General features: G+C 38.8%; 1 protein-coding gene across 1 annotated transcript in view; it reads left to right on the top strand.

The window, feature by feature from the left end:
* Positions 1–25205, top strand: part of ANK3 (ankyrin 3) — a 361275-nt gene that overhangs the window by 128818 nt on the left and 207252 nt on the right. The window contains 2 exon segments of the mRNA XM_050803013.1: positions 1707–1805; positions 24541–24639. Of these exon segments, the coding sequence (XP_050658970.1) occupies positions 1707–1805; positions 24541–24639 (198 nt within the window).

Genomic DNA, 25205 nt, shown 5'->3' on the forward strand with positions numbered 1-25205 from the left:
CATGAGAAGCTGGGGGATAAGGGGGATGTGGCCCTATGCGTGCTAAAAGGGAGGCCACCTTGAAAGAAGTCAATTTCTATGCAGTGATGATTTCCTTCCTTTGAATATAGTTTTGGAATATATTCAACACTTCAGCTCAAACATCAGGGTGAAAAATTACAAAATGCTAAAGACAGTGTACACAGACCTCTGGTTGATATCCAAGATGACAGGCCAGGCACTGAGCGTAGATCAGCTGCGGAGAGCATGCCAGCAGCAAGAGAGCCGCAGCCAAAAATTCCCATCGTCTTGACATGTGGTACCTGAAAGTCTCTGTGACGGAAATGTGGCATTTGGACTAGGCCGTTGCATAGCCCATCATTCAGTCTAGCTTTCTTTCTGTGCCTATTGTGCTTTCATCAGAGCTTCCATCCTCATTACTTAGCTGTCATGAGCTTTCTGCAATCCATATCACCAATAGTGAACTAACCGTTCATTTTTTCCTCCTCTTTGCTTCCAAATGTGTTAACCTAGATGGTGGTGAATAGAACAACAGAGGTATATATATATATGCATATACGTGTAGTCTATATCTGCATCATCATTTTCCCATGACTTAGTGCTGCTGCCTCATGTCTCTCCCTTCTTCTTTGCATCGCCTTCTGTAGGCTAGATACCTGCTTTATCCCCAATCCCTCCTCTCCCCAAAGGAGCATGTGCCAGATAAGATAGCAGTAGTTTGATTACCAGGGCTTTCTGCAGCTGAACCTGGTGTTTGAAAGAGAAGAATGAGGAATCCTTGACTCTTAAGGTTATTGCAATAGAGCTGTGTGAGATGAAGAGTTGGATACTTTAGATGTTTATCAGCTATATCTAAAGCTGCAGACAACCCTGTCATTCTACTCATCCAGGACTCGTTTTTTAGGGTTGTGCATGACACTTACCCTCTGTGGTGTCAGCAAAAGGAAAGGTATTTCAGAATGGCGTCAATATGACCCACCCTTCTACAAGACTCAGTGAGATAGCTAGCATGGCTAAGAAGCTTGCTAACAAATTAGAAATGCATCTAGTTCCTATAAGGTTTCAATCTTTGGGGACTAAGTGAATTGCTGCATGTTTTAGCATTTTTTAAGGAAGTAAAATGACCTTAGTATAAATAATCCAAAAATGTGTTATTGAATAGGCATTGGCTAACAAAGAGTTTAATTTGTGGATTCTTCATGGAAAAAAATTGCCCATTATATAAAACAAATTTTGTGGTAGTACCTCTTCCCCCCAAAATTGCTTTTGTCATTAAAATTGGCATTTACTGTTGGTTAATTTGAATCTATATCAAATATATAAACTAACTGAATTTTGAGTTTCAATGCACAATTCTATCATCAGTAATAAAACAGTGGCACTAATCAAGCTATCAGCTATAAAGATTTTTCTCATCTCTATCTTAATTTCTTGAAATGTTGGCTTTTATATAGTTCTGTTATTGGATTACTAAAATTGCTCAGTCTCCGCCCTTGGTTCCTCCCTGGCTATTCTTCTGCCTGTATGTTTGGGGTTTATTAGAAACCCTGTGAGCAATTGGCACTGATCGAAACCTAGTACAGAATGGAACATAGACCTCAGCATATTTTGCTTCCTCATTTTTATTTGGGTAGGGTTATGATATTTGCCTGTCAGGCAGGGGGCTGGCAGGAATCAATTGAACGTCTGCTATGTTTTCTTTACAGAGTGGCTTCACTCCGCTCCACATAGCTGCTCACTATGGAAATATCAATGTAGCCACATTGCTGTTAAACCGAGCGGCTGCTGTGGACTTCACCGCAAGGGTAAGAGCACAGCAATGTGTAATGCCTTTAAAGCATTTGAAATGATTTGATACTCTCTTTCCCTAACATGAGAAGGTTGGGACAGATTGCCTCCAAGAGTCCTTCCAGTCAGTGAAGGCTATGATTTCTACTCATCCTAGTGTATGTTCTTGCTTTTATGTAGGTGTGCCTGTTTCCTAGCAGGAGAGGTAAACCAAGATCAGGAATGCTAGCTGAAATGGATAATAAATAAATATATAAATACATATATAGAAGATGTGATTCAAGGAATCATGGCTGGGGACAACAAATGGTTCCCTAAGTTAAAATTTCTGAAACTCTTAGAAATTGGTCAGATGGCACTCAGTGCTCTAGAGATCAGGGTCTTGACCTTACAATGGGAATGTTCTGGAATATCTGGGTGAGGCCTAAACTACAGAACCCAAATAATGAGACCATCTTTTGCCTTTACCTTCTGTCCCCTACAAACTTTTGTAATGAGTAACACGGTTATGTAACCTGAATAAGCTCATATCCATTGAAGAAAGGGATTACAATGTCATATGGCCCACTGCACAACAGGTTGTACATCCAAATAGGGTAGCACTGCCCTCAATTTAAAAACTGGTGTTCAGCTACCATCAGAAACACTGTCAGAAGTACAAGTGAAGCTGGAGGCAGGATGAAGTAGTGGCTGAAAGCCTAGACTCTGACTGAGACTCCTTGGGTTCAAATTTTGGCTTTCACTTTTTTCCCTGCGTCTATCAGTTTCCTCATTTATAGGATGAAATAATATGAATTATGAAATTAAATAAACAGTTATAAAATATCATCCTCTCCCTCACTGAGTCACTGTGAAAACTGAAAAAGATAGCATATGTAAATCACTCAGCCAGTGCCTGACGTAGTATCATCACTAACAGCAGCGGTAGTAGTGTATTAGTCTGTTTTCACATTGCTATAAAGAAGTATCTGAGATTGGGTAATTTATAAAGAATAGAGATTCAGTTCGCTCCTGGTTCTGCGGGCTGTACAGGAACCATGATACTGGCATCAGCTCAGTTCATGGGGAGGCTTCAGGAAACTTAAGAATGACAACAGGAGGCAAAGCAGGGGCAGTCCCATCACATGGCCAGAGCAGGAGCAAGAGAGCAAGAAGACTAGTGCTGCACACTTTTAAATGACCAGGTCTCATGAGAACTCCTTCACTATCACGAGGCCAGCACCAAGCATACGGTGCTAAACCATTCATGAGAAGTCCTTCCCCATGATCCAGTCACCTCCCACCAGGCTGCACCTCCAACATGGGGCACTATGTTTCAACATGAGATTTGGGTGGGGACATACATCTACACTATATCAAGCAGCACTGTTATTTTGAACGTAACATTTGAAGTCTTCTTTTTTGCTGAAGCTTCACTTCTTAGAAGAGAAATGGAGCTAGACGAGATAGGGAGATAGTGTATAATGCCAGCACCAGCAGTACAGTGGTAGTTGCATCGGGAGTGAAAATAATATCATTTCTGAAGCCGTTCCTGACTGTAAGATGCCAGGCTATGCATTTTATCTCACATATACTAATATAAGGAAAGTTATAATTTATCCTTATTTTACATTAGAAGAAACCTAGGCTTAGAGATAAGAAGTAGCTGCTTTAGGATCACAGTGCTAGCAGGTTGGAAGAGGCAGGATTTGAGCCCCAAAGCTCTTAACCACTATTCTCTCCCCTAGGTAACTTAAAGGGGTTTATTTTACTTTTCCTCTTGTAATTCATTAGTTCTATAAAAATTAATAAAGGCTGAGATTGTACTAATAGAAACGCTGTTTCCTACCCTGTTGTCATGGGCTTGCTGAAAGCCTTCATCCGTTTAAATGACTGGAGAGCGTCAGTCAATGTTATTCACAATTTTTCTTACTGCATTAACTACATCCTTGATGTGGCAGATCCAAGTCCTAGGTTGACACTTTGAAGGACAAAGTTAAGCCCTTCTTTAAGTCAAGTATAAACAGGGTGTGTCAATGTTGAAGCTGAAGTTCATTTCAAGATGCATTCTTCTGGTTTTATTTCTGTAATTCACAGCATAATAAAAACCTCATTAAGTGACATCTTCTAATTAGGACATTTAGAAAATTTATGTCAGGGTGGTGTTTGAAGTTCGTCTTTGTGCCTTTGTTCAGAAAATTCCTGATGTTGCTGAAAACAAGAGGATTAGAGAAATGTTTCAGCAATTTAAGAGGACATATTACAGTATTTTCAGACTTTTCAAGTGATTCTAAAGTGTTCATTTGCATTAAAACAATGACTGTGGTAATTACAAAAGATGCTTATTTATTGATTAAAAACCAGTGGAGACATCAGACCCATGTTGTTAACCTCCCTGAGTTACCATATATGATTTAAAATACTTACACTGTGCTTTTGTTTAAAATATGTTAAAATTCAGACTTTTCACTGATCTAGAAATGCATTTTCCCCAGTCTTTCCTAATTAATGAGGTCTAATAGCATTCTGAGCTGAAGGCTGTGGTGGAATTTGATTTTATTTAATAGGAGGCTTGGGCTGTTGCATATTCCCCAACGAGCTATGCTTCTCTCTGCAGTGGGTGATTAATGACTGGCTTTAGGGTACCTGAGAACTCTTTATAAAGAGCTTAAACTGAGGCAACTGCCAGCTGCCTCAAGCAATCCATTTTAGGTTCCAAATCTGTAGCAATTTTATTATATAATAATCTAGCATCTCCACTTTCATAGTTCAGGGGCTTCTCCCTTCCCAGCTTCCATGGGGTCTTTCTAGGTCATAGTTCTCTCAGGAAGGTAATAGAAATAGCAGGTGAAAGGAAGATGCCCCTGAATGCAGACAGGATCAAATTGTATCCAGTCAGAGCAATAAAGGGAGCATCATTAAGCCTCATTTGCTGAGAATTGGCTGCAAATTGTAACCATAAATCATATGCTTCAGAGCCAGGTTTAGAGAGAGGTATGGACGAGGTGGTTAGAAGTAGATTAAAGAACACCAGCACCCTTTGTCTTGGGGGGCTGCGATTTCTGTTTTCTGCCTGTGACAAAATACAGTAGGGACTGGAAAATTTAAATCAGTGAAGAAAGAAGTACGGCAGATAAAGTCTTGCAGTTCTTTATAGCACCGTAGACTGAGGGAATGTCCCAGAGAGTGACCACCTGCTAGCAAAGAGAGCTGGGAAGAGCAAGTATGACAACCCTTCTGGAATCATTTCCTGCATGCAATAGATGTTCATTTCCAAAGCAGATAATAGGCAGAAATAAACGCGATGTGACTGAAGGGAGTACACCATAGAAGGAATTGCTTTCTCTGTTCGTTTGTAGTGCCAACTAATTTATGCAGCAGTAAAGCAGGTCCCAGTCAGTGGTGAATGTGTACCCCTGAGTAGCAGTTCTGGTAACTGATTTATAGCATACTTAACGGTTTTAATAACACCTTTCCTTCAATTTTTATTATGATGTCAATTTTGACTTTTGCATTGTAACTTTACTATGTTTATGTAAGATATGCTGTCTGACATCGTCAGTATTTCCTTTTGGATTATCCTTGGAGATCTATTCAGGCTCATGGGTCTGCTGCAGGGAGTTAATGCAGTAGCTGCTGAATGCTGCAATGCAGCGTCAGCATTCTTCATTCTTTGCACTGAGTCTGCTGAGATGGCACTGACACTGTCTGAATTTATGCATGACCCTTGCTCTCTTTGCAAATCATTCTAGCTCTCTTGGGAAAGAGAATGTAACTAAAACATACCAGAGCTACTACTGATTGTCATTCCAGTAAGGAGCATGTGTGCACTAGAGTAACAAAAGGCCAAATTATATTATGTGGATGCCTGCAAAGTTCCCTTTATTGATTGAAGAAGATAGATTAATACTTTGCTGGCTGAATTTTTTCATCAAATATAATGGACCACCTAATCTAATCTTCACTCTTGTCATTGGCCTTTCTCTTGTAAATTATTATTCAACTTCCCGTTTTGAGAAGATAATTGAATAAAGCATTCTTCTATTAGTCTTGCCATTTAGCACTTCTTGTTTTGATCTCTGAAAGGATTAGGGATTTATGTGTTTGGATTCTACACCTCACTTGTTTCCAAAAAGATTTCGGGTGGTTTACAGATTAAAATATACAGATGTGAAGGAGGGGACCAAAAAAGTAAATGTTACCAAGCAGCAGGAATGAGCCAGTAAATACAATGGAAAATAAATATAGGCCTTAAAAGCTTTGATATATATATAGTGGAAAGGGAAGCATAGATAATAGAGTTTTCATTTTTGACAACTGAAATCTTATAGTTACCTATAGAGACAATTTTTGTGTGAAATAACTCAAACATTATTTTTATCATATGAATCCTTAAGAACAGAGAATTATATAGTTATAGCAATATCTTTAATTACTATACTTCAAAAGGCTCAATTCTACTTCCTACTGCCTTTGACTGCTCTATCTCCATCTGTGAAGGCACCTTGCCCAGAGAAGCTGAGAGACTGTGGCCCAGCTACTTAGCTTTATGATGTTCTAGTTGTGTAGGAAAGAACTTGACATGTATGGCACAGATCAATGACTGGTTAACATGTCCATTGGACTACCTTTTTCAAATATTGGGTATTTTATACAAGGTTTTGGTAGGTATTGGACCACATTCAGAATCCTACTAAATCATATAAAAGGTTACTTTATTTAAGATATTTTAATGTTTGAATAAAATGAGAGCAATGTTTTTAGATACTTGAACTACTAAGCCTGTTTGGTGGAAAAATAAAAGTATTAGACTTCTCTTCTGCACTTAGACACTGTTGGTAGGAATATAAATTAGTTCAGCCACAAATTGGAAAGCAGTTTGGAGATTTCTCAAAGAACTTAAACCAAACTACCACTCAACCCAGCAATCCCATTATTGGATATGTATTCAGAAGAAAATAAATTGTCCTACCAAAAAGACACATATCCACATGCTCACTGAAGCACTATTTATGGTAGCAAAGACACAGAATCAACCTAGGTGCCCATCAACAGTGGCTAGATAAAGAAAATGTGGTACGTATACACTGTGGAGTACCACACAGCCATGAAAAAGGAACAAAGTCATGTTTTTTGCAGCAACATGGGTGCAGCTGGAGGCCATTGTCCTAAGCAAATTAATGCAGGAACAGAAAACCAAGTACCACATGTTCTCATTTATTAGTGGGAGCTAAATGTGGGGTACTCATGGACATAAAGATGACAACCATAGAAACTGGGGACTACTGTTGTGGGGGAGTTGAAAAACTACCTATTGGGTACTATGCTCACAACCTAGGTGATGAGATCTTTTGTACACCAAACTTCAGTGTCATGCAATACACCCATGTAACAAACCTGCACATACACCTCCTGAATATAAAAGTTGAATTTTTTTTTAATAAAAGACTTATGTTCTGTCCAAACCTGAGGCCAACATGGCTTAGCACATACATGAGCAAAACAGTATCCATGGATGAGCATTATCTGGGAATTTCTTTTCTAAATTCAATCCAATTTAGCAATATTTATAGAGCATCTACTATGAGCTGGATCTGAAGGTTCAGACTTGAGTTACCTACTCTACCATTAGTACTTATTACTAATGTGAGAATGCTTAGTACTTTAATAGTCCCTACTCTACCAATTTGTTCAGGCACCAAGGTGCCAAACCATATAATACAATCTTTCTCCTGTAATACTTTCTCCTGTAAGTCCCCAAAGCGTAACTACATCTAGGCTATAATGCTGAACAGGACTTTTCTAAAAACTCAGGAACTGATGAAAAGAGTTGAAAGCAGAAAGGCAAAGCTGAAGGATAGGTCCTCTGTAACAGTGTCCCCAAAGACCTCAGGCTGTGCCCCCTTCCTTGGAGTTCATCTGGTGACCCCTCCTGAGCCGCCAGAGACTATTGTGTGGCAGGGTCTATCTCATTTCCCCCAAGTGGGAACCCCTTTACCAGATCTCTCCTAGCCAGAGTCCAGGCCTCTCAACCGCCTCTGGGCCCCGGTGAGGAAGGAAACTCTGTTTTCTCTATACCTGGGCTATGTTACTTCAGTAGCCACTAACTTGGGGAACTAGCTATTTAAATACTTTTTTTTTTTTAGTTTTCAAGAGCATTTCAAGTACTCAATAGCTAGTGATTACTGTCTTATTCAATGGCACAGATATATCGCATGTCCATCATCATAGAAAGTTATTTTGAACAAAGCTGTGATACCATCCATCTTAGGCCTTCCTTCCCTTCAATGTCATAATGACCTGAAAATGCAACATTTCCCTCAAGGAAGATGGTTAGTCCCTGACTCCATAGGTGAGCATCACAGCCTGTACTTCTACTCACATTAGGCCTCAAATATAATTTTATTTATCTGCTATTGTCCATTTTGCACACTCTGTTTGCTATCTAAGCCCCTGGAAGGTTGAGATGCCCTAGTCATCCTCTGTCTCTAGGTTTTCCTTTGGTCCCCAGGTGCTTACCGTGTGCCTGGCTCTGCGCTAGTGACTTTAACATGAACTTAATTCTCTTAGTCTTTCAGTGGATGATTTGATTTTGCTGCCTGATAGGCTTTTTTCTATCTGCCTTTCTTGACATATTAATAGAGTCAACAAAATGTTCAGCTGCATTTCATTCAGCTAGAAGGCAATGAATGTAAAAACATTAGCAATTCTGCCTGCTACAGAATAAGTGCTCAGTAAATGTCCATTCCCTTCTTTTCTTCTGCAGGCGAGATTTATAGTAATAATGATTTTTTAACTTGTAATTTATTATCCAGCTTCTTTATTAGGCATTTTACACTTATTGACATATAACAATCCTATGAGGGCTAAAGTAAAAATGTAATCAAATATAGCACTCTCCCACATCCTGTTTTTTCATGTCACATGCAGACTTTGAATTCCCCAAGAACAAACCTGTGTCATCTTACATACTTTGGAATACCTGGAGTATAGCCCAGTACCTGGTGCTGGGAAGGATTCAGTATATATTTATTGAATTCAAAAATGAATGAATAAATCACTTCTAGGTCTTTCTGTCCACCACTTCTGATCACCCAGCACCTATGCAAACCTGCTTTCCTCTCCCTAGCCTATCAAAATTCCTGTTACTTCAACTTGAATCTCTCCTGGTCTAGGAGTTGCTTTCCAAACTAAACTCAGATACATTAAGGGAAATGGAAAAATTCACAGGATACTAATAGAATTTTAGACCAGTGCACCAAACCTAAGTGTTGAATGTCAGAGGCAGAGGGACAAGTTTATTTGAGCAGCAAGGAGACTTTGCATTCAGCTCTGTAGATGACCTTGGAAGACAGGTCCAGGCTAATTGGGCTAAGCCTAGTACAAAAGTCTGTTGCCAAGCTTTGTTTAATTAAGAGTGTTTTAAGCAGAGCCCCAGGCTCTGGGCTGTGAAGGCCCAAAATGACCACCAGAAGATGCTAGAAAGGACATCAGCTACTGGAGCATGGAGAAGAGGGGAGCCTGGCTCCAGTAAGAGTATGGCAAACTCCTGATGGCTTTTCAAGGGTGGAGGGCTTTTGGAGACTCTACTTTGGTTTGTGTAGTGATGCATTTGCAAACATATCTTTAAAATACAATTGGCCCTCCATAGTCTTAGATTTCACATCCATGGTTTTAACCAACCATGGATGGAAGATATTTGGGGGGGAAAAAAAAAATAAAAAATAATACAACATAGAATAATAATACAAATTTTAAAACAGTATAATAACAATTTGCATGACTTTTACATTGTATTGGTCATTATAAATCTAGAGATCATTTAAAGTGTACAGAGAGTGTGTGTAGGTTATGTGCAAATGCTGTTTTATATAAGGGACCTGAGCATCCATGGGTTTTGGCATCCTCAGGAGTCTTGTAACCAATCCCCATGGATACCATGGGATGATTGTGTATTTTCCTCTCGTTATACAAATCATGCTTTAAACAAAATACGATAAATCACAAGTGAGAAAATAAAAACCACTTACAGCAGTCATTTTTTTTTTAGCATTTGAATGTTCATCCCAACAGAGACCACACACGCATACATTTCTTTTTTATGGGTACATGTTTTTTAATAGGTTTATCTCCTAGTATAGGCTCAACAGCATTAAAGACAAAGACTTCTTTTCTTTCCTTTAAGGGTTATGTAAACCTCCTGAATGAAAATGGGGATTTGAGAGCCTTAGCAAAGGAATATGAGTTATGGGAAAGTAGCCATGTGTCTATTGCATTAAATATATTCTTGTTGCCATGGTGATATTAACATTTCAGGAGTAACAAAACCAGTAAGTTTTTGTAAGGTGGCAGAATGGAGGAGATGCGTGTTTACATAGATTTGCTCTTATAATTATGCCATGCAATCTCATTTCTGCCTTTTCCTGAATGCCATATCGAAGGAGAATCTCTTGCATTTTTTTAAAGAAATATTTTTATCTGATATCCATTTATATATTTGAACTTCATTGACATCTTCCTGTGTGGAGTGGGATCTATGTTCCTCACCTGAAGAGGTGCCATTTCTAAGTGACAGTGGAGTGAGGGGAGAAACATGTGCTGGACCCTGGACTCTGGTCTTGGCTGTATCATTGATCGCTGATGTGGTCCAGGGCAAGTCCCTTTATCACCTGGTCTACAGTTATTTTAGCCAAATGAGAGAGACATCAGCCAACCCCAGGCCCTTGCCCTCTGCCCAAGCACCTTGTCTGACAGCAATGGAGGCAGTCTTCAGCTTCCCTCCCCCGTTCACAATAGAGTACGTATGGGACAGTGGTAAAGTAAACCACACTGTCAGACTGCTGAGTCCCACACTGGCCTTGCGGCTTATCCTGGTGCTCTTGGTAAGTTGTTTATGTTTCAGCATAATCATCCATATAATGGGTCCAGTGGATAGAACCTAATGCGCTCTCATTGTGATGATTGAATGAAATAATCCACAGAAATTGCTTAACACAGTGCCTGGCCCACAAGACATGGGCAGGGACTCAAGACATGGTGGTGGTTGTCACTGCTTGCATCCAGGAGGGGATCCTGGCACTGCAAGGCACGTTCCCATGTAAAGCATGATGCAGGTCAGGTCAATGGCACCAAGGTAGCCCTCTAAAGTACACCTAGAAGGGATGTGGCTTCTCAGAATGAATTACATTGTTTGCGGTGGTGGTTGTCAGTATGAGAAAGTCAACCTTTAAAAAACCATTAATTAATGACATTGAGACGATAAGAAAGCCAATCAAATAAATCATAGAAATTGGAAGGTTTTTCACTTGTTTTCTTTGAATATGTGCCCTGACACCTGGAGTGCTGCTCTAGAGTTGTTGCTCTGAGAACATTTTTAAATGACCCTAAAAAATCCTATTTTGAAGTTGTGTGAAATAAAGTTCTATTAAGGTAGGAGTTGGCAAAGCTCACTTTATTCATTTGCACCTTAAAAGAGAATTTATTCATTAGCTGCAGAATTGTTATTTCCCCCATTCAGTGAAAATAACAGCTAGGGGCTGCCATGCCCCAGATGATCCTCTGCTAAATGTTCCAGCACTTTGTCTACTCTCCTTGTCATCAGACAGTGCATTTGGATCTGCTCAGATGAACCCTGGTCCCCTCCTTGAGCGCTGCAGTTCTTCCATGGCAATGAAAAAAATATTGCTCTTCTTCCTCTGGTGGTTTGAAGAATATACAGAAAGGGCAAAGGGCTACCTAGAGTATAGGGGTTAGGGTTCATAGCACTGAAGGGTTGCACAGGTGTCAGCCCCTTTGGACACAGGCATGATCATTTACTGGCCCTCTTCCAAACTTAAGCAAGAAGTTCTAAGAAAACAAATTCAGATAGAAGATCAGCACGGACCGATAATCGGTAGGAAAAAGTTGCAAAGCCAGGCTGTGATGGAAATATAGAAATGGGGATCAGCTCCAAGAAAAGGAAGCTGAAGCGCAGATGCAGGTGTGAAATGAGACTAGAGATGAATTATGAGAGTCCAGCCCAGTGGGGAAGAGGCTCAGTGAATGCCAGCCTGGGCTGTGGGCACTGGCCTTGATCCTACAGGCAGAGGGAGTTACTTATTGCAGGTCTTTGAGTGGGTAGAATGATGGCAGTAGTGTTTAAGGTGAATTATGACACATATGAAGGGGAAATCAGGAAACTGAAATTACAGGCTGTGGCTGACTCCAGTCACAGAAAGAAAAGAACGGACAGGAGCAGCATGTTGCCCCCAGTATAATGCACTTCTCCTTGCTGATGACCTCTGTGGAGTCTGGCCAAAGCCACTGGTTTTCAATGGAGGAAAAAGGAGCATCATCTGCCTTAAAAGATTTGGAAATTTGTAGAGGAATTTTTGGTTGTCACAGTGGTGGTTGGCGTGTAATGAGAGAGGGCCAGGATGACTTAGCCTCCTTCAATGAATGGGGCAGTCTCACACAAATAATAGTGTCCCAACCAAAAGGCCAGTGATGCGCCCATCAGACATGCTGGATTGAACATCTCTTTACAGCCAAGAAATGGAGCGTGAGATGTCCCAGGATGGGAAGGAAGGGCCCAGAAATCCATGGTTGGTCTGGGATGCTCCTCGGAAAGTGTCTAGCATCCCCCAGCAAAGCACCCCAGAGAGCAGTTGGTCAGAAGACCCTGAGGCTCTGTTCAGCTCCCACTGAAATATGAGGTGGAAAAAACACCACAAAATTCTAACTAATTTAGTTAATAGCTTTCATGTATCACGGGGTGCCAGGTACAGTAGCAAGTATTTTATTTATTATTCATAATAATTTCATGAGGTGTGGATATGATTTCCATTTTACACTAGGAAGCAAGAAGTTCTATAACTTGTACAAAGCCACACAAAGTAGTGGAGCTAATGCTAAGATACAGTAAAGTAAGACAATAAAAACTGTGTAGTTAATAATATTGTAACATCAAAGGCAATGTGTATTTGGGCTTTGACGTAATCCAAGGTCATCACAAGAAAATCAGAATTGACAGCAGCCTCTTGTGTTCCTGTTGGTGATTTGGTCTCTGCCTGGGCCAGGCTTGTGAGATGAACTAAATACATTTTTGAATCCCTAAATAAATGTACTATACCTAAATGTGTTTTGTAAGATGTAAGACATAAAATAAATTCAAGGCTATATTAAGGGATTATCAACACTGTCCCAGCCTGGGAGACGGAGTGAGACTCTGTCTCAAAAAAGACCCAGTCACCTGTAACATCTAATCATGCAAAGGTGGAAGACAATTTGTAATTAAGGGAGGAGATCCAAGATCAGCTTTCATCCTAGTCTTTCTCCTCCTCTGGCAACTCCTGGGATTGTGTGTATTGGCTGAGGGTGTGCGTGGGGAGAAGCAGGTGTGGGAATCTTTAAACATGGTGTGCCTTTCCCCTAAATCACTTGAGAACCAAAAGGAAGACCTGGCAGTGCCTTATGTGAATTGTTGATGAGCCATCTCTATTAATTCAAAGGGATCCCTCTGACAGGATTAACAATAAACAGCCTCATACTATCCTTAAAAGAAAATAAGGCTTTTGAGTTATTTAGAGCAGAACAGATCCCAACACTCAGAGCCTGACTTCACAACAAACAGCAAACATCCAAGCATTTGCTGCTGCTTCCTGGGAAGGCCAGCACTGTCAGGTGTCTGATCAAATGGGATTAGTTGGTGTCTCTGAGAGGAGTGAGGTTAAGGAAATGTCACTGGCGTCAGTATCTTCGGTGTCAGTCTCAGCAAATCCACTATGGACTTAATCTCCTTATCCAGAAAGCATACAGAGAAAAGTTGGTGTAGAATAAGCAAACAGTTAGCAAAACTGGAAAAGAGAAAAGGACTTTGTCTAAAAAGACTTATTTCATTTAATTAAAGTCTCATGAAGAAAGAGGAAAAAAACAAAAAAAAACTTACTGACAATGGTGGTCATCTTTTTTTTCTTTTTCTTTCTTTCTTTCTTTCTTTCTTTTTTTTTTTTTTTTTTTTTTTTTTTTTTTTTTTTTGAGATAGGATTTCTCTCTGTCACCCAGGCTGGAGTGCAGTGGCACAATCTCAGCTCACTGCAAGCCCCGCCTCCCAGGGTCAAGCAATTCTCGTGCCTCAGCCTCCCAAGTTGCTGGGATGAGAGGCACACACCACTGTGCCTGGCTAATTTTTCTATTTTTAGTAGAGATAGGGTTTCTCCATGTTGGCCAGGCTGGTCTTGAACTCTTGACTTCAAGTAATCCTCTGCCTCGGCCTCCCAAAGTGCTGTAATTTCAGGCGTGAGCCACCATGCCGGGCCTAGTGGTCATCTTAATAATGATCACTATGGTATGAAGGAAGTTTCTGAGTTTATTTTATACTTGTGTCACTAATAATAGGTCATCTAAGTCAAATTTTTAAAAAGAAATGTCCTGCATATAGTGTCCTAGGAAGGTTAGAGTGTTTTCTTATCAGTCTATTCAAATACTAGAAATTTTCTTGAGTATATCCTTGAAATCTCAAATCCTTATCATTGGAAGTTATCATTGTTTGCATATGTTTTCTGAGATTCTTAAGGAATTTAAAAACTATGCGTCCTCATGAAAAGAAATAAAGTACTGATGAGTACTACAATATGGATGAACCTTGAAAACATGCCAAGTGAAAGAAGCCAGTCACACAAGATTACACATTATATAATCTCATTTTTATGAAAGGTCCTGAATGGGCAAATCCATAGAGACAGCGAGGAGGTTAGTAGTTAACAAGGGCTTGGGAGACAGAGAAATGGGAAGTGACCACCTAATGGTATGGGATTCTTTTTTGAAAATGATGAAAATGTGCTAGAATTAGATACCGCTGCTGATTGCGGATCCTTGTGAATAGACTAAAAAAATCACTGAATTGTACACTTTAAAATGGTGAAAATTATGATATGTCAATCTTAATAATGCCATTGTAAAAATAAACCATTAGAGAAAACTTTCAGTGGAAGATAACAAAAACTTACAGAAAAAATATCTTTTCATACTCTTAAGAAAATTAAAGGGAACAGAAATTCAGTTCTCTAATTTTCTACATTGTATCAAAACCTATATGACTGTTAAATAGAATTTATCAAACATTTATTGATTACCTGTTCTGTACTGGACAGTTAGCAGATGCAACCTCTTCCCTTAGAGGCTAAAAGAGTTTTCAAAAGATACATATTTATAGGGTGAACAAGGATGATAGTAACCTTTGTTTCCATGTATTTCCTGTGCTTTCTCTGTGAACTTATTCACTAATCATTGTTCCGTTTCTGTATATACTAGAAATAATGCTAAAGTATAAGAGAATAGAATTAGAAAACATAAAAATCTTAAAATGTATGGTTTTAAATGTAAAGCACACACTGAAATCTTGATCTTCAATTCGTTACGCCACTTTGACTAACTTATTTTTTAATCGTAATAGTAACTTGTCACAAAAATTATGACAAGTGGTAAGAAGTAGCAGAAGATACTGGATTCCATCTCAACTTTAATTATTTTAGAATTTGTCATCAATGGGAACATGTCAAGGAATGAAACTAAAAAGCTATATAAGTTAATCTTTCGTTATCTACAAGAGTTTGAGTGATATCATCCACTTAACTCTTCCCTTAATGATAACCTCTCCCAGACATTTTTAAAGAAAAGAAGAGACATGGAGGGTTGAGGGAGACACCAGTAATTCACATTCATCCTTTACATATTTAAATGAAAAGTTTCCCATTTATCACAAGTAATATAGAAAATGGCCCTGATTTCACTTCGGGCAGTTGCAGACATGCTCCTGTTTTGGTGATTATTTCATGAAATGAATTTGGGTGGGTTTTTCAGAAACACTGAGAAAGAAGAAATAAGCAAGCAATTCCACCATTTCCCAGCAAAGGCAGTTGTTTTTCCAGGTCCCTGACATCAATAGTACCCATATATTTCTCTCATATTCTATCACATATATCATGTTATAAACCACATATGTCTATCATTTTAAATCAGCTCTAGCTTGGCCTGAGCTTCCCATTCCTCTCAGCTGCTCCTGACCCCAGCATAGCTCACAGACACAGCCTGTTCTGAGCTGATTCTCCTCTAAGACCTTTTGCATCCCTCGTAAGATCCAGCTGATTTAGTACCTTATAGTTCAAGGCTTACTTTAGATCGCTGTGTCTTTCCACCCAAATTATTTTATAATATCTTTGTGAGATGCAGTCATTTCATACATTTCTAAATGTCTGTATAATAAGTAATAAAAATAATATAACACCTAATAGTTATAGTGTTTACTAAATGCCAAGCACCATTCTTAAGACTCTACACTTATTAACTCATTTATCCTCATCACAGTCTATTGTCTTAGTCCATTTTTTGTTGCTATAACAGAATACCACAGACTGAGTAATTTATAAAGAAAAAACTTCTTTATAAGTTTTTTCTTATAAAGAGGAGGCTGGGAAGTCCAAGGCGGAGGGGCTGCATCTAGTGAGGGTCTTGTTAAGATGGTGGAGGACATCATATGGTGAGAACAAGAGTATGCATGTCCAGCTCAGGTCTTTCTCCTCTTCTTGTAAAGCCACCAGTCCCATTGTGGAGTCTGTACCCTGATGATCTTATCTAATCATTAATCCCTGCCAAGGACCCTACCTACAAATTCCATCAACATATGAATTTGGGGATTAAGTTTCTAACATATAAAATTAGGGGGGGCATATTCAAACCATAGCAACTATGATATGAGTAAGTACTATTATTAGTCTAATTTTACAGATAAGAAATCTGTGATACAGAGAATTTAAGTAAACATACCTAAGGTTAATTAGCTAGTATGGGGCAGGCCTGGAATTTGAACCTAAGGAATCTAGCTCTTAACCACTGTCCTGCTCTGCCACAATGCAACCTTCCTCTCTTAGCATACTCTTAGGTGCTCCAGAAATGCTTTAATAGTAAGACATTAGTAAATGTTAGTATGCTACGAAGTATGGTGACGGCATGACCTGGTCTAGCGAAAAAAATATGAACTTTGGATCAGACAACTGATGGCAGCTTTGTGACCTTTGGCAAGGTATTTTGATTTTTAGAGTCTTCAAAAAATCAAATTTTTCAGATTTTTAAAGATTTCCTCATCTGTAAAATAAAGAAAAACATTCGATAGTACTTCTTTGTAGGGTTTTTGTGTATATTAAGTGAAACAAAAGATGTGAAATACCTGTGAATTTCCTTCTTTTAACACAAATTATCTCATGTCTCCTCTTGACACCCCTGTGATGGAGGCAGTGGAGGCATTGTGCCCACTGCACAGATGAGGAAATAAGTTCATTAAGGATAAGGCACATTCTCAGTATTGGCTGTCATGAAAGTGGATGTGGAAGGGTGAGAGTGGGGCCTTGTCTTCTCATTCCCAATGAAATGTCTTCCCACTAGACATATGCTAAGGACGGGACTGAAATAAATTTATAACCAGGATAGAATTTCTCTCCCCACCCAATTCATTATTAAAATTTTTTGGTACATTTCTAAGCCAGTTTTATAGTTTAGGAAGTCCTGTAAAAAGTCATCTTTATTTTTGGAGTTAGATGATCTTTTAAGAGTTATTCTAAAATAGATGAGCTAATGTAACATACAGTACACATACATTACTGTAGAGCAGTATGATGAACTTGTAAAGGAATATATTGGATTTTTACAAATCCTAAGCGATCTTCGTTTGTTCTGGGTGATTTGCTTCTCTTTTTCCTAAAAGTAGAAGGCAAAACCTATTCTAAATTGGAATTTTATCCCCTAACTTCAGTGGTAGGGGGTTTCAAGGAGTATAGGTTACAGACAAAAAACCTTATCTGAAAATCAAGATGGAAGGACATCCGCATAGAAGAAAGTGAATAAACTACAAAAGAAAAAAGGGCTAGAGATGGTATTATACGTAAGAACAAAAATCCACACATTAGAGGATATAGCAGTGATCCATGTTGTTTTCTTAGGCACTTAATTAATTTATTGGCCTAGAAATTTGAGAGAAGTAAACTTGCTATGTACTGTAATTTTGCTCAGTCAAATTTCTGAATATTTACCCAGGTCTCATTAATGCTTTATATAAATGTATGTATAGCCGATTCCCTTAGTTGTTCATAAAATGTATCTGTGTATATATGTGATCCCCTTTTTGTCTTTGTCCACCATTTTTCAAAAAGGATTAAGGAGAAGTAAATACTAGAGAAAAAAAAAAGCTGTTGGTTAATCATATGTATACTTAAGTTTTTTAGAGTGAATAAGTATCACCTTGAATCATTTGATGGAAAAGTTAAGTTAAATAAGATGCTATTGTGCTGGTGATGAAAATAGTGGTTTATAAATAAGCCCAAAGAGTTTAGTGAAATGGAAGGGGTAGTACCTGGGAGTTGGGAAACCTGGGGTCTTGGCCAAGCACCAGGTTCTGTAACTCCATGTAAATCACTTAGTCTGCTCCCTGGTTTCTTCCTTACCTGTAATATAGGAGATTAGACTGAATGAACTCGGAGGTCTTTCAGAAACTTCCCAAATGCTAATGTATTCTATAACATTTTGAATGAACAAGAAAAAATTTATTTGGTACAAGCACAAACATTCTATTAAGAAACTAATATATACAAAATTACAATAGTATTTACTTTTTTGTTTGCACTAAATCAGGTCAAATTCAAAACTCCAGGTTGAATTTGTTTTTATCCAAATGTTAATTCATGCTTCTTCTCACAAAGTGCAAATAGATCTTTAACTCTAGCCATTAAAAATTAGTCATATTTTTAGGTGCAGGATATCCTCAGGTTTACCAGGTTCCTTCAAAGTTTACATATTAGAGAAGTTAATGGCTAAGTTAAACCTCTCTGGGGCATTCAGATTATAGAATGTAAGGCATGAGAGTTGAAACAGATGGTGGTAGTGGGCTGCAAATTAGGCAATATTAAAGTACAGCCATTTTTCTACTGTACAAATGTACATGGTAGAAATTTTTTAGAAAAGCATGAAGAAGCAAAAAGTCATCTATAATCTCATTACTGAAAGAAATTGTTAACATTTGGATTAATATCTCACCAGGCGTGGTGGCTCATGCCTGTAATCCCAGCATGTTGAAAAGCCAAGGTGGACAATCACTTGAGGTCGGAAGTTCAAGACCAGCCTGGCCAACATGATGAAACCTCGTCTCTACTAAAAATACAAATATCATTTGGGCATGGTGGCAGGCACCTGTAATCCCAGCTACTTGGGAGGCTGAGGTGGCAGAATCACTTGAACCTGGGAGACAGAGGTTGCAATGAGCCGAGATCACGCCACTGCACTCCAGCCTGGGCAACAGAGCAAGACCCTGTCTCAAAAAAAAAAAATTGGCCGGGTTTGGTGGTTCACCCCTATAATCCCAGCACTTTGGGAGGCCAAGGTGGGTGGATCACCTGAGGTCGGGAGTTTGAGACCAGCCTGACCAACATGGAGAAACCTTATCTCTACTAAAAATACAAAATTAGCTGGGTGTGGTGGCAAATGCCTGTAATTCCAGCTACTAGGGAGGCTGAGGCAGGAGAATTGCTTGAACGCGGGAGGCAGAGGTTGTGGTGAGCTGAGATCATGACCATTGCACTCCAGCCTGGGCAGCAAGAGCGAAACTCCATCTCAAAAAAAAAAAAAAAAAAAAGAAAAAAAACATATATATATATATATATATATATATATATATGTATATGTATTCACACACACATATATATATTTGGGTCAGTGTATTTTAGAATGCATATATATTTATGTATAATAATTGCTCTTATTTGTCATAGTTTGATATCTTTAATAATATATCCATGTTTTCCATGTCATTAAATTATCACAGTATACCTTCAAATATGGTATGAGCCTGACAACAGTATAGTTCCAATTCCTCCTTTTCATCTATGTGTGATTGTGGTCATACAAGTTACTTTTGCATATATTAGAAACCCCATGATTCATTGTTTTTGTCTTTACTTTGGACCATCCGTTGTCTCTTTTATTTGCCTTCATTTTTTGCCATTTCCAGAGCCCTTCATTTCTTGGTGCAGGTCTAAGTTTCTGTTTACTATCATATTCCTACTGTCTGAAGAACTTTGAACATTTTATGTATTCTAGGTCTGCTGATGATGAATTCTCTTAGCTTTTGTTTATCTTAAAAAGTCTTTATTACTCCTTGAATTTTTTAAAGGTATTTTCATTTGGTGTAGAATTCTTATTCGACAGTCAGTATTTAAAGATGTCACTTCTTTTTTTCTGGATTGCATAATTTCTCATGAGGAGTCCATTCTACTTGTTATCTTTGTTCTCTGTGTGAGGTGTGTCTTTTCTCCTCGGGCCACCATCAAGATTTTCCCTTTATATTTCATTTTTGGCAATTTGACTGTTGTGTCTAGTTGGTCAGTTTGTTTATTGTTTATCTTGCTTGGTATCTCCTGAGCTTCCTGGGTTTGTATTTTTCTGCCTTTCATTACTCCAAGAAAATTCTTGACCATTCATTACCTCTTCAAATTTGTCTTCTGTACCATTCTGTCTCTTCTTATACAGCTCTCATTAGCTGTTTTGTATCATCCCACAATTCTTGGAGGCTCTGTACTTTCTTTTCCACTCCTTTTTCTCCTTCATGTTTTTATTTTAAATAACTTAAATTGACATATCTTTGAGTTCAATGGATCTTGCCTCAACTGTGTGAAGTCTACTGAGGAGCCCAAAAAAGGAATTCACTCCGATACTGCAATTTTTCCATTTGACTCTTTGCTAAAAATCCCATGCCTTTGCTGCAGTTCCCTATCTTTTCATGCATGTTGTTCCTACTAGATAGAACACTGGATATTGTGTGTAGAAGGGGAGAGATTGAGTTAAATAATATTTTGGCCTGGAACTGAGCATACTCATACTTTTTTTCTGTGCTGCAAATGTGAGAGGTGGAGCCTGTTTAGGCAGGAGTTGAGCTGAGTTTACATTTTGTTTCAGGCTTCAGATTCCTCTAGTGGAATCTTGCCTTCTGCTTAGGGTGGAGGCTGGGGCATCAGAGAATTTTGCTTAGTGTTAGTGCTCCACCCTGAGCTTTCTCTGCACACCTGCAGCACAGAGGAGGTCCCCCCACACTCCTGCCTTACCTCAGCAGTTGACTACTCTTGCTTGTTACTCTGTGCTAGGCTGGTGCTAGGGGTCGGGGGTCTTTCATGTAGGCTCAGACTCAGTCTTTAGGGTGTGTGCCTGGGTTCAAGGCTGGATCTTTCTCCACATTCCTGCCCTTTCCACCACAGCAGCCAAACTCTGTCCTAATGTATGGTTACAGATTTGAAGGCTCTTTATATAAACTGCCAAATTGCATTCTAGCAAGAATGTACAAATTTACGTTTCACCAGCAGCAAACGAGGATTCTCTTAGGCAGGCCTTCTAGCTCTAACATCACTGAGTTTCTTTGATATGTTGGGATTGCATAATTCTGTTGCTTGCTTAGACAGTGGAAATGCAACACACAGCCTTACTCATAGTAGGGCATAATGCATTTTTATTGGTTAGCTGAGGAATCAAAATACGAGTAGTCCATTGTGTGGCCCTGAGGTACCACTTTCATTTTGATTTGTTTCTACTTCACAGGCACATCCACGATGTGACTCAGGAATAAAAGGTGTTTGCATTTTATTGGCAGCTGCATTTGACAGAGATGAGAAGCTAGGGTTTTTAAACAGAGGTCTTCGGAACCCTGCCTGAAAATACCACAGCCTGAGGGTCTGGAAGCCCGAATTCTAATCCCGATTCTGCCTCTAATTAGCTGTTTCTTAATCTGCACATTACCAGTTCTGTGCCCCACTTTCTTTATCCCATGGGGTTAATGATATTTATCCTATTTCAGTGGATTGTTGTGACGGTAAAATGAAATTACAACACTGTTTAAGTGCTGTAGAATATAAAGTATTTCTCTAGGAAGGGCCGGAGAGGTGGAGAAAATGTGAGAATTAGAAACTCAAGACACCTTTTTGTCATCTCCACATCCACAGTATGAGAGAGTGCGTAAATATGGAATAGAGTGAAATTAGAAATAGATTTCTTCCTCTCACTAAACTTAGCCTGTTCGTGTAAAGTTTAAGTAAGTCTTTCTCAACCAGTGAGGTCATAGTTTTAAAGGGAAATGGCATGCCAGCCCTTACGCACGCCGGGAAGTGATGAGGGCTTCATGTCACGTCCCACTTGGGGCTCAGTGAGCTCTCCTATTGGTTGGTGTTTCCCTTATTCCCAATCTGACCCTCCACCTGCCGTCTCAGCTCTAGAATTCATCCACTGTGCCGCTTGAGTCACTAGAGCAGCACACACTTGTACTCAGAAAACAGAGAAAAGCAAGCAGATCTCAAAGTTGTCATGAAATTTATTTCCTTCTGCCAGCTTTCACTCACAACAGATAGTCCTCCACACCAAAAAAGACCACAGAGTGCACAATGGCACAGCCTATAGTTTCAGTTCCTCTTTTGTAACCTGTTATACACAGTTGAAAGCTGTGCAGCTGCAAGCTGGTAGGCCTAGAGCAGGGGTCAGCAAACCACTGCCTACAGGGCAAATCCAGCCCACTGCCTGTTTTCGTAAGTAAAGTTTTAGGAACACAACCGCTCCCATTTCTTTACATATTGCATGTGCCTGTGGCTGCTTTTATGCCACAATGGCAGAGTTCAGTAGATACAAGAGACTGTATGGCCTGCAAAACAGAATATATTTGTCATCTGGCCCTTTGCAGAAAAAGTTTACCTACACCCTGGGGAACAGCAATATTAGTCTGTTTCCTTTCCACCAGCATTACTAAGAGAAATTTGTTTTCCTCAGGTCTCTTTCTTCTTTCATTTAAGATTTATATTTTAGCATCTAAGAATAGTGAGCAAAGAGAACATGCAACCTTTCCATCTGTGGAAAGGTTGTAAACCTAACCCTAACCCTACAACCATTAAAAGCGTTTAACTAGAAAAGTTTATGTAAAATACAGGGAGAAAAGGACATGTTAACTCCCCATGAAGACTCAATCAGTCAAATCCAGGCTGTGGAAAAGTCTACACAATAAATTACCCAGTTTCTTCAATACATAAATGAACGCAGCGGGGAAAAAGGTGGGATAGAGGAGCTGTGGAGATTAAGAAAGACTTAAAGGACTTTCAACCTAGTGCAATATGTCGACCTTCCAACTTGAGCAGACTCATGGAGATAGCTGGAGATAATGGGAGGTTTTGAACATGGAGGCGGTCTTGAGTGCCATAAAGGAATTATTTTTACCTTCTTCGTTATGATAATGGTATTGTAATTTTTTGAGATGTCCTTATCTGTTAGAGATAAATTGCAGTATTTATGGGTAAAATAACATGATGCCAAGATTTTTCTTTCTCCTCTTCCTAAACTCCTTCAGGATAAAAAAGGAAAAAAAAAAAAAAAAAAAACCGTAGGGAGCATAAAAGAAATAATATTGGCAAAAGGTTGGTGTTTACTGAACCAGGGTAAGGAGCACTTGAAATTCATTATGGTTTTTTGCCCAAACTTTGTGTATGTTGGAATTTTTCATTATTGTGGTTTTTAAAATCATGCATTCAAAAGTTTAAGTGTTGAAGAGTTGAATCCTGGTTCTGCCAATTGTTTCTGCATGTGTAAAATGGGGATTGCAATTCAGATTATATACGATATTATGAGGATTGTGAGAATTAAATGAGATAGTAAAGAGTTTAGCACAGTCCCTGACATGTAGGAAGTGATCAATACTTGATAGTTACTATATTGTTTCTGTTATCAACTTATAAATCAATAATCCCTGTGAGCCTAGTTCATTTATGATGTAATAGATTCTTTGTGAACAACAGAACTTAAACTCATATTGCTGCTACACAAGAATAAGCCACGCATGGGGGTGCACACCTGTAGTTCCAGCTACTCTGGGAAGCTGAGGCAAGAGGATCATTTGAGCTCAGGAATTTGAGACCAGCCTAAGCAACATAGCGAGACTCTGTCACTTAAAAAGAAAAAAAAATAAAATAAAACAAGAAATCAGGGAATTGTTTTCAATGTGTGCATATGTTTCCTTGACAGTCTGGAAACAATCATAGTGCCTGTAAGATGCTTGGAGAGAAGAATAACTATGGTAGCCTTCCACTGAAATCAAGGAGAACACAATTAGAATTTCAGATAACCCTAACAATCTGGCTATTCTTCAAATATTTGTCAGATAAGAATTACAGTTTTCATGAGACTGCTAGCAAATGCCTGTAAACACATTTAAGCACCACGGACATGGGAAGTCACGTGACTATGTATAGAAGTAACAGATTTTCCAGTTTGAGTTCCTATTGTCTCTCCTTGACAACCTGATGCTCCCAACGGAACCTGGGAAAGGCTCCAAGTCATATGACACTCCTTTAAATTCAGTCTGTACTGACTTAATTAGCCTGTTAGTCAACCACTCACTAGCCAGTATGTATCACTCACATTTATAGAAAAATACATTGACTTAAAAATGCAGGCTTTTTGAGCAAAAAAAAAAAAAAAACCATCAGTCACCTCAAGTGACTGAAATAAATTAACTTGGACCCTGCCTCACAGATTCCCTTACAATTCATCCTTTTTAAAGTTGCCTTCTGAAGAAAATTCCTGTCAGAAGTGTTAGGAAGCACACTGTTCATAAAGGATGTTTAGAAAAGAAGAGGGGAAAATGGGGATATGTTGGGGAAAGTTTAGAAGGGAACATTTTGTTGAAACCAAAAATATCAAATCTGTACTTTTTTTTCCTCTTCTTCTCAGAATGACATCACTCCTTTACATGTTGCATCAAAAAGAGGAAATGCAAATATGGTAAAACTACTGCTCGATCGAGGAGCTAAAATCGATGCCAAAACCAGGGTAAGTGTGCAACTTATGTACCTGCTTCTACTTATATTCAGGAAGTAGGAACACTTTTCCTAATACCTTCGCACTGATACAACATGAGCTTTATTTTTTGTTCTATTTGTTATAGTCTCTTGGAAAATGATTGCTACTTTTATTCTTTTTAAAATGGGATGGCCATCCATCTATATTTGTAAATACTTAATTCACAGTTAAATGGTACCTGGCTTTAAAAGGTCTAGAGTTTTTGTTGCATTTAATTTTCAAGACACTGTAAGCTAAGCTATTTGGTCAGTTTGATACTAAAACTGCAAGTTATTCTATTTAAAAACAAATCTGTCTACCCTTGTGCACTGCTGGTAGAAATGTAAAATGATGTGACTGCTATGGAAAACAGTGTGGAGCTTCCTCAAAAAAAATTAAAAATAGAGCTACCATATGATCCAGCAATCTCACTTCTGGGTATATGTCCAAAATAATTGAAAGCAGGATCTCAAAATATTTGCATAACCACATTCATACAGCAATAGGCAAGAGGTAAAAGCAGCCCAAATGTTCATGGACAGATGAATGAATTTTAA

Source organism: Macaca thibetana, chromosome 9 (genome assembly GCF_024542745.1).
Source record: "Macaca thibetana thibetana isolate TM-01 chromosome 9, ASM2454274v1, whole genome shotgun sequence".
NCBI lineage: Eukaryota > Metazoa > Chordata > Mammalia > Primates > Cercopithecidae > Macaca > Macaca thibetana.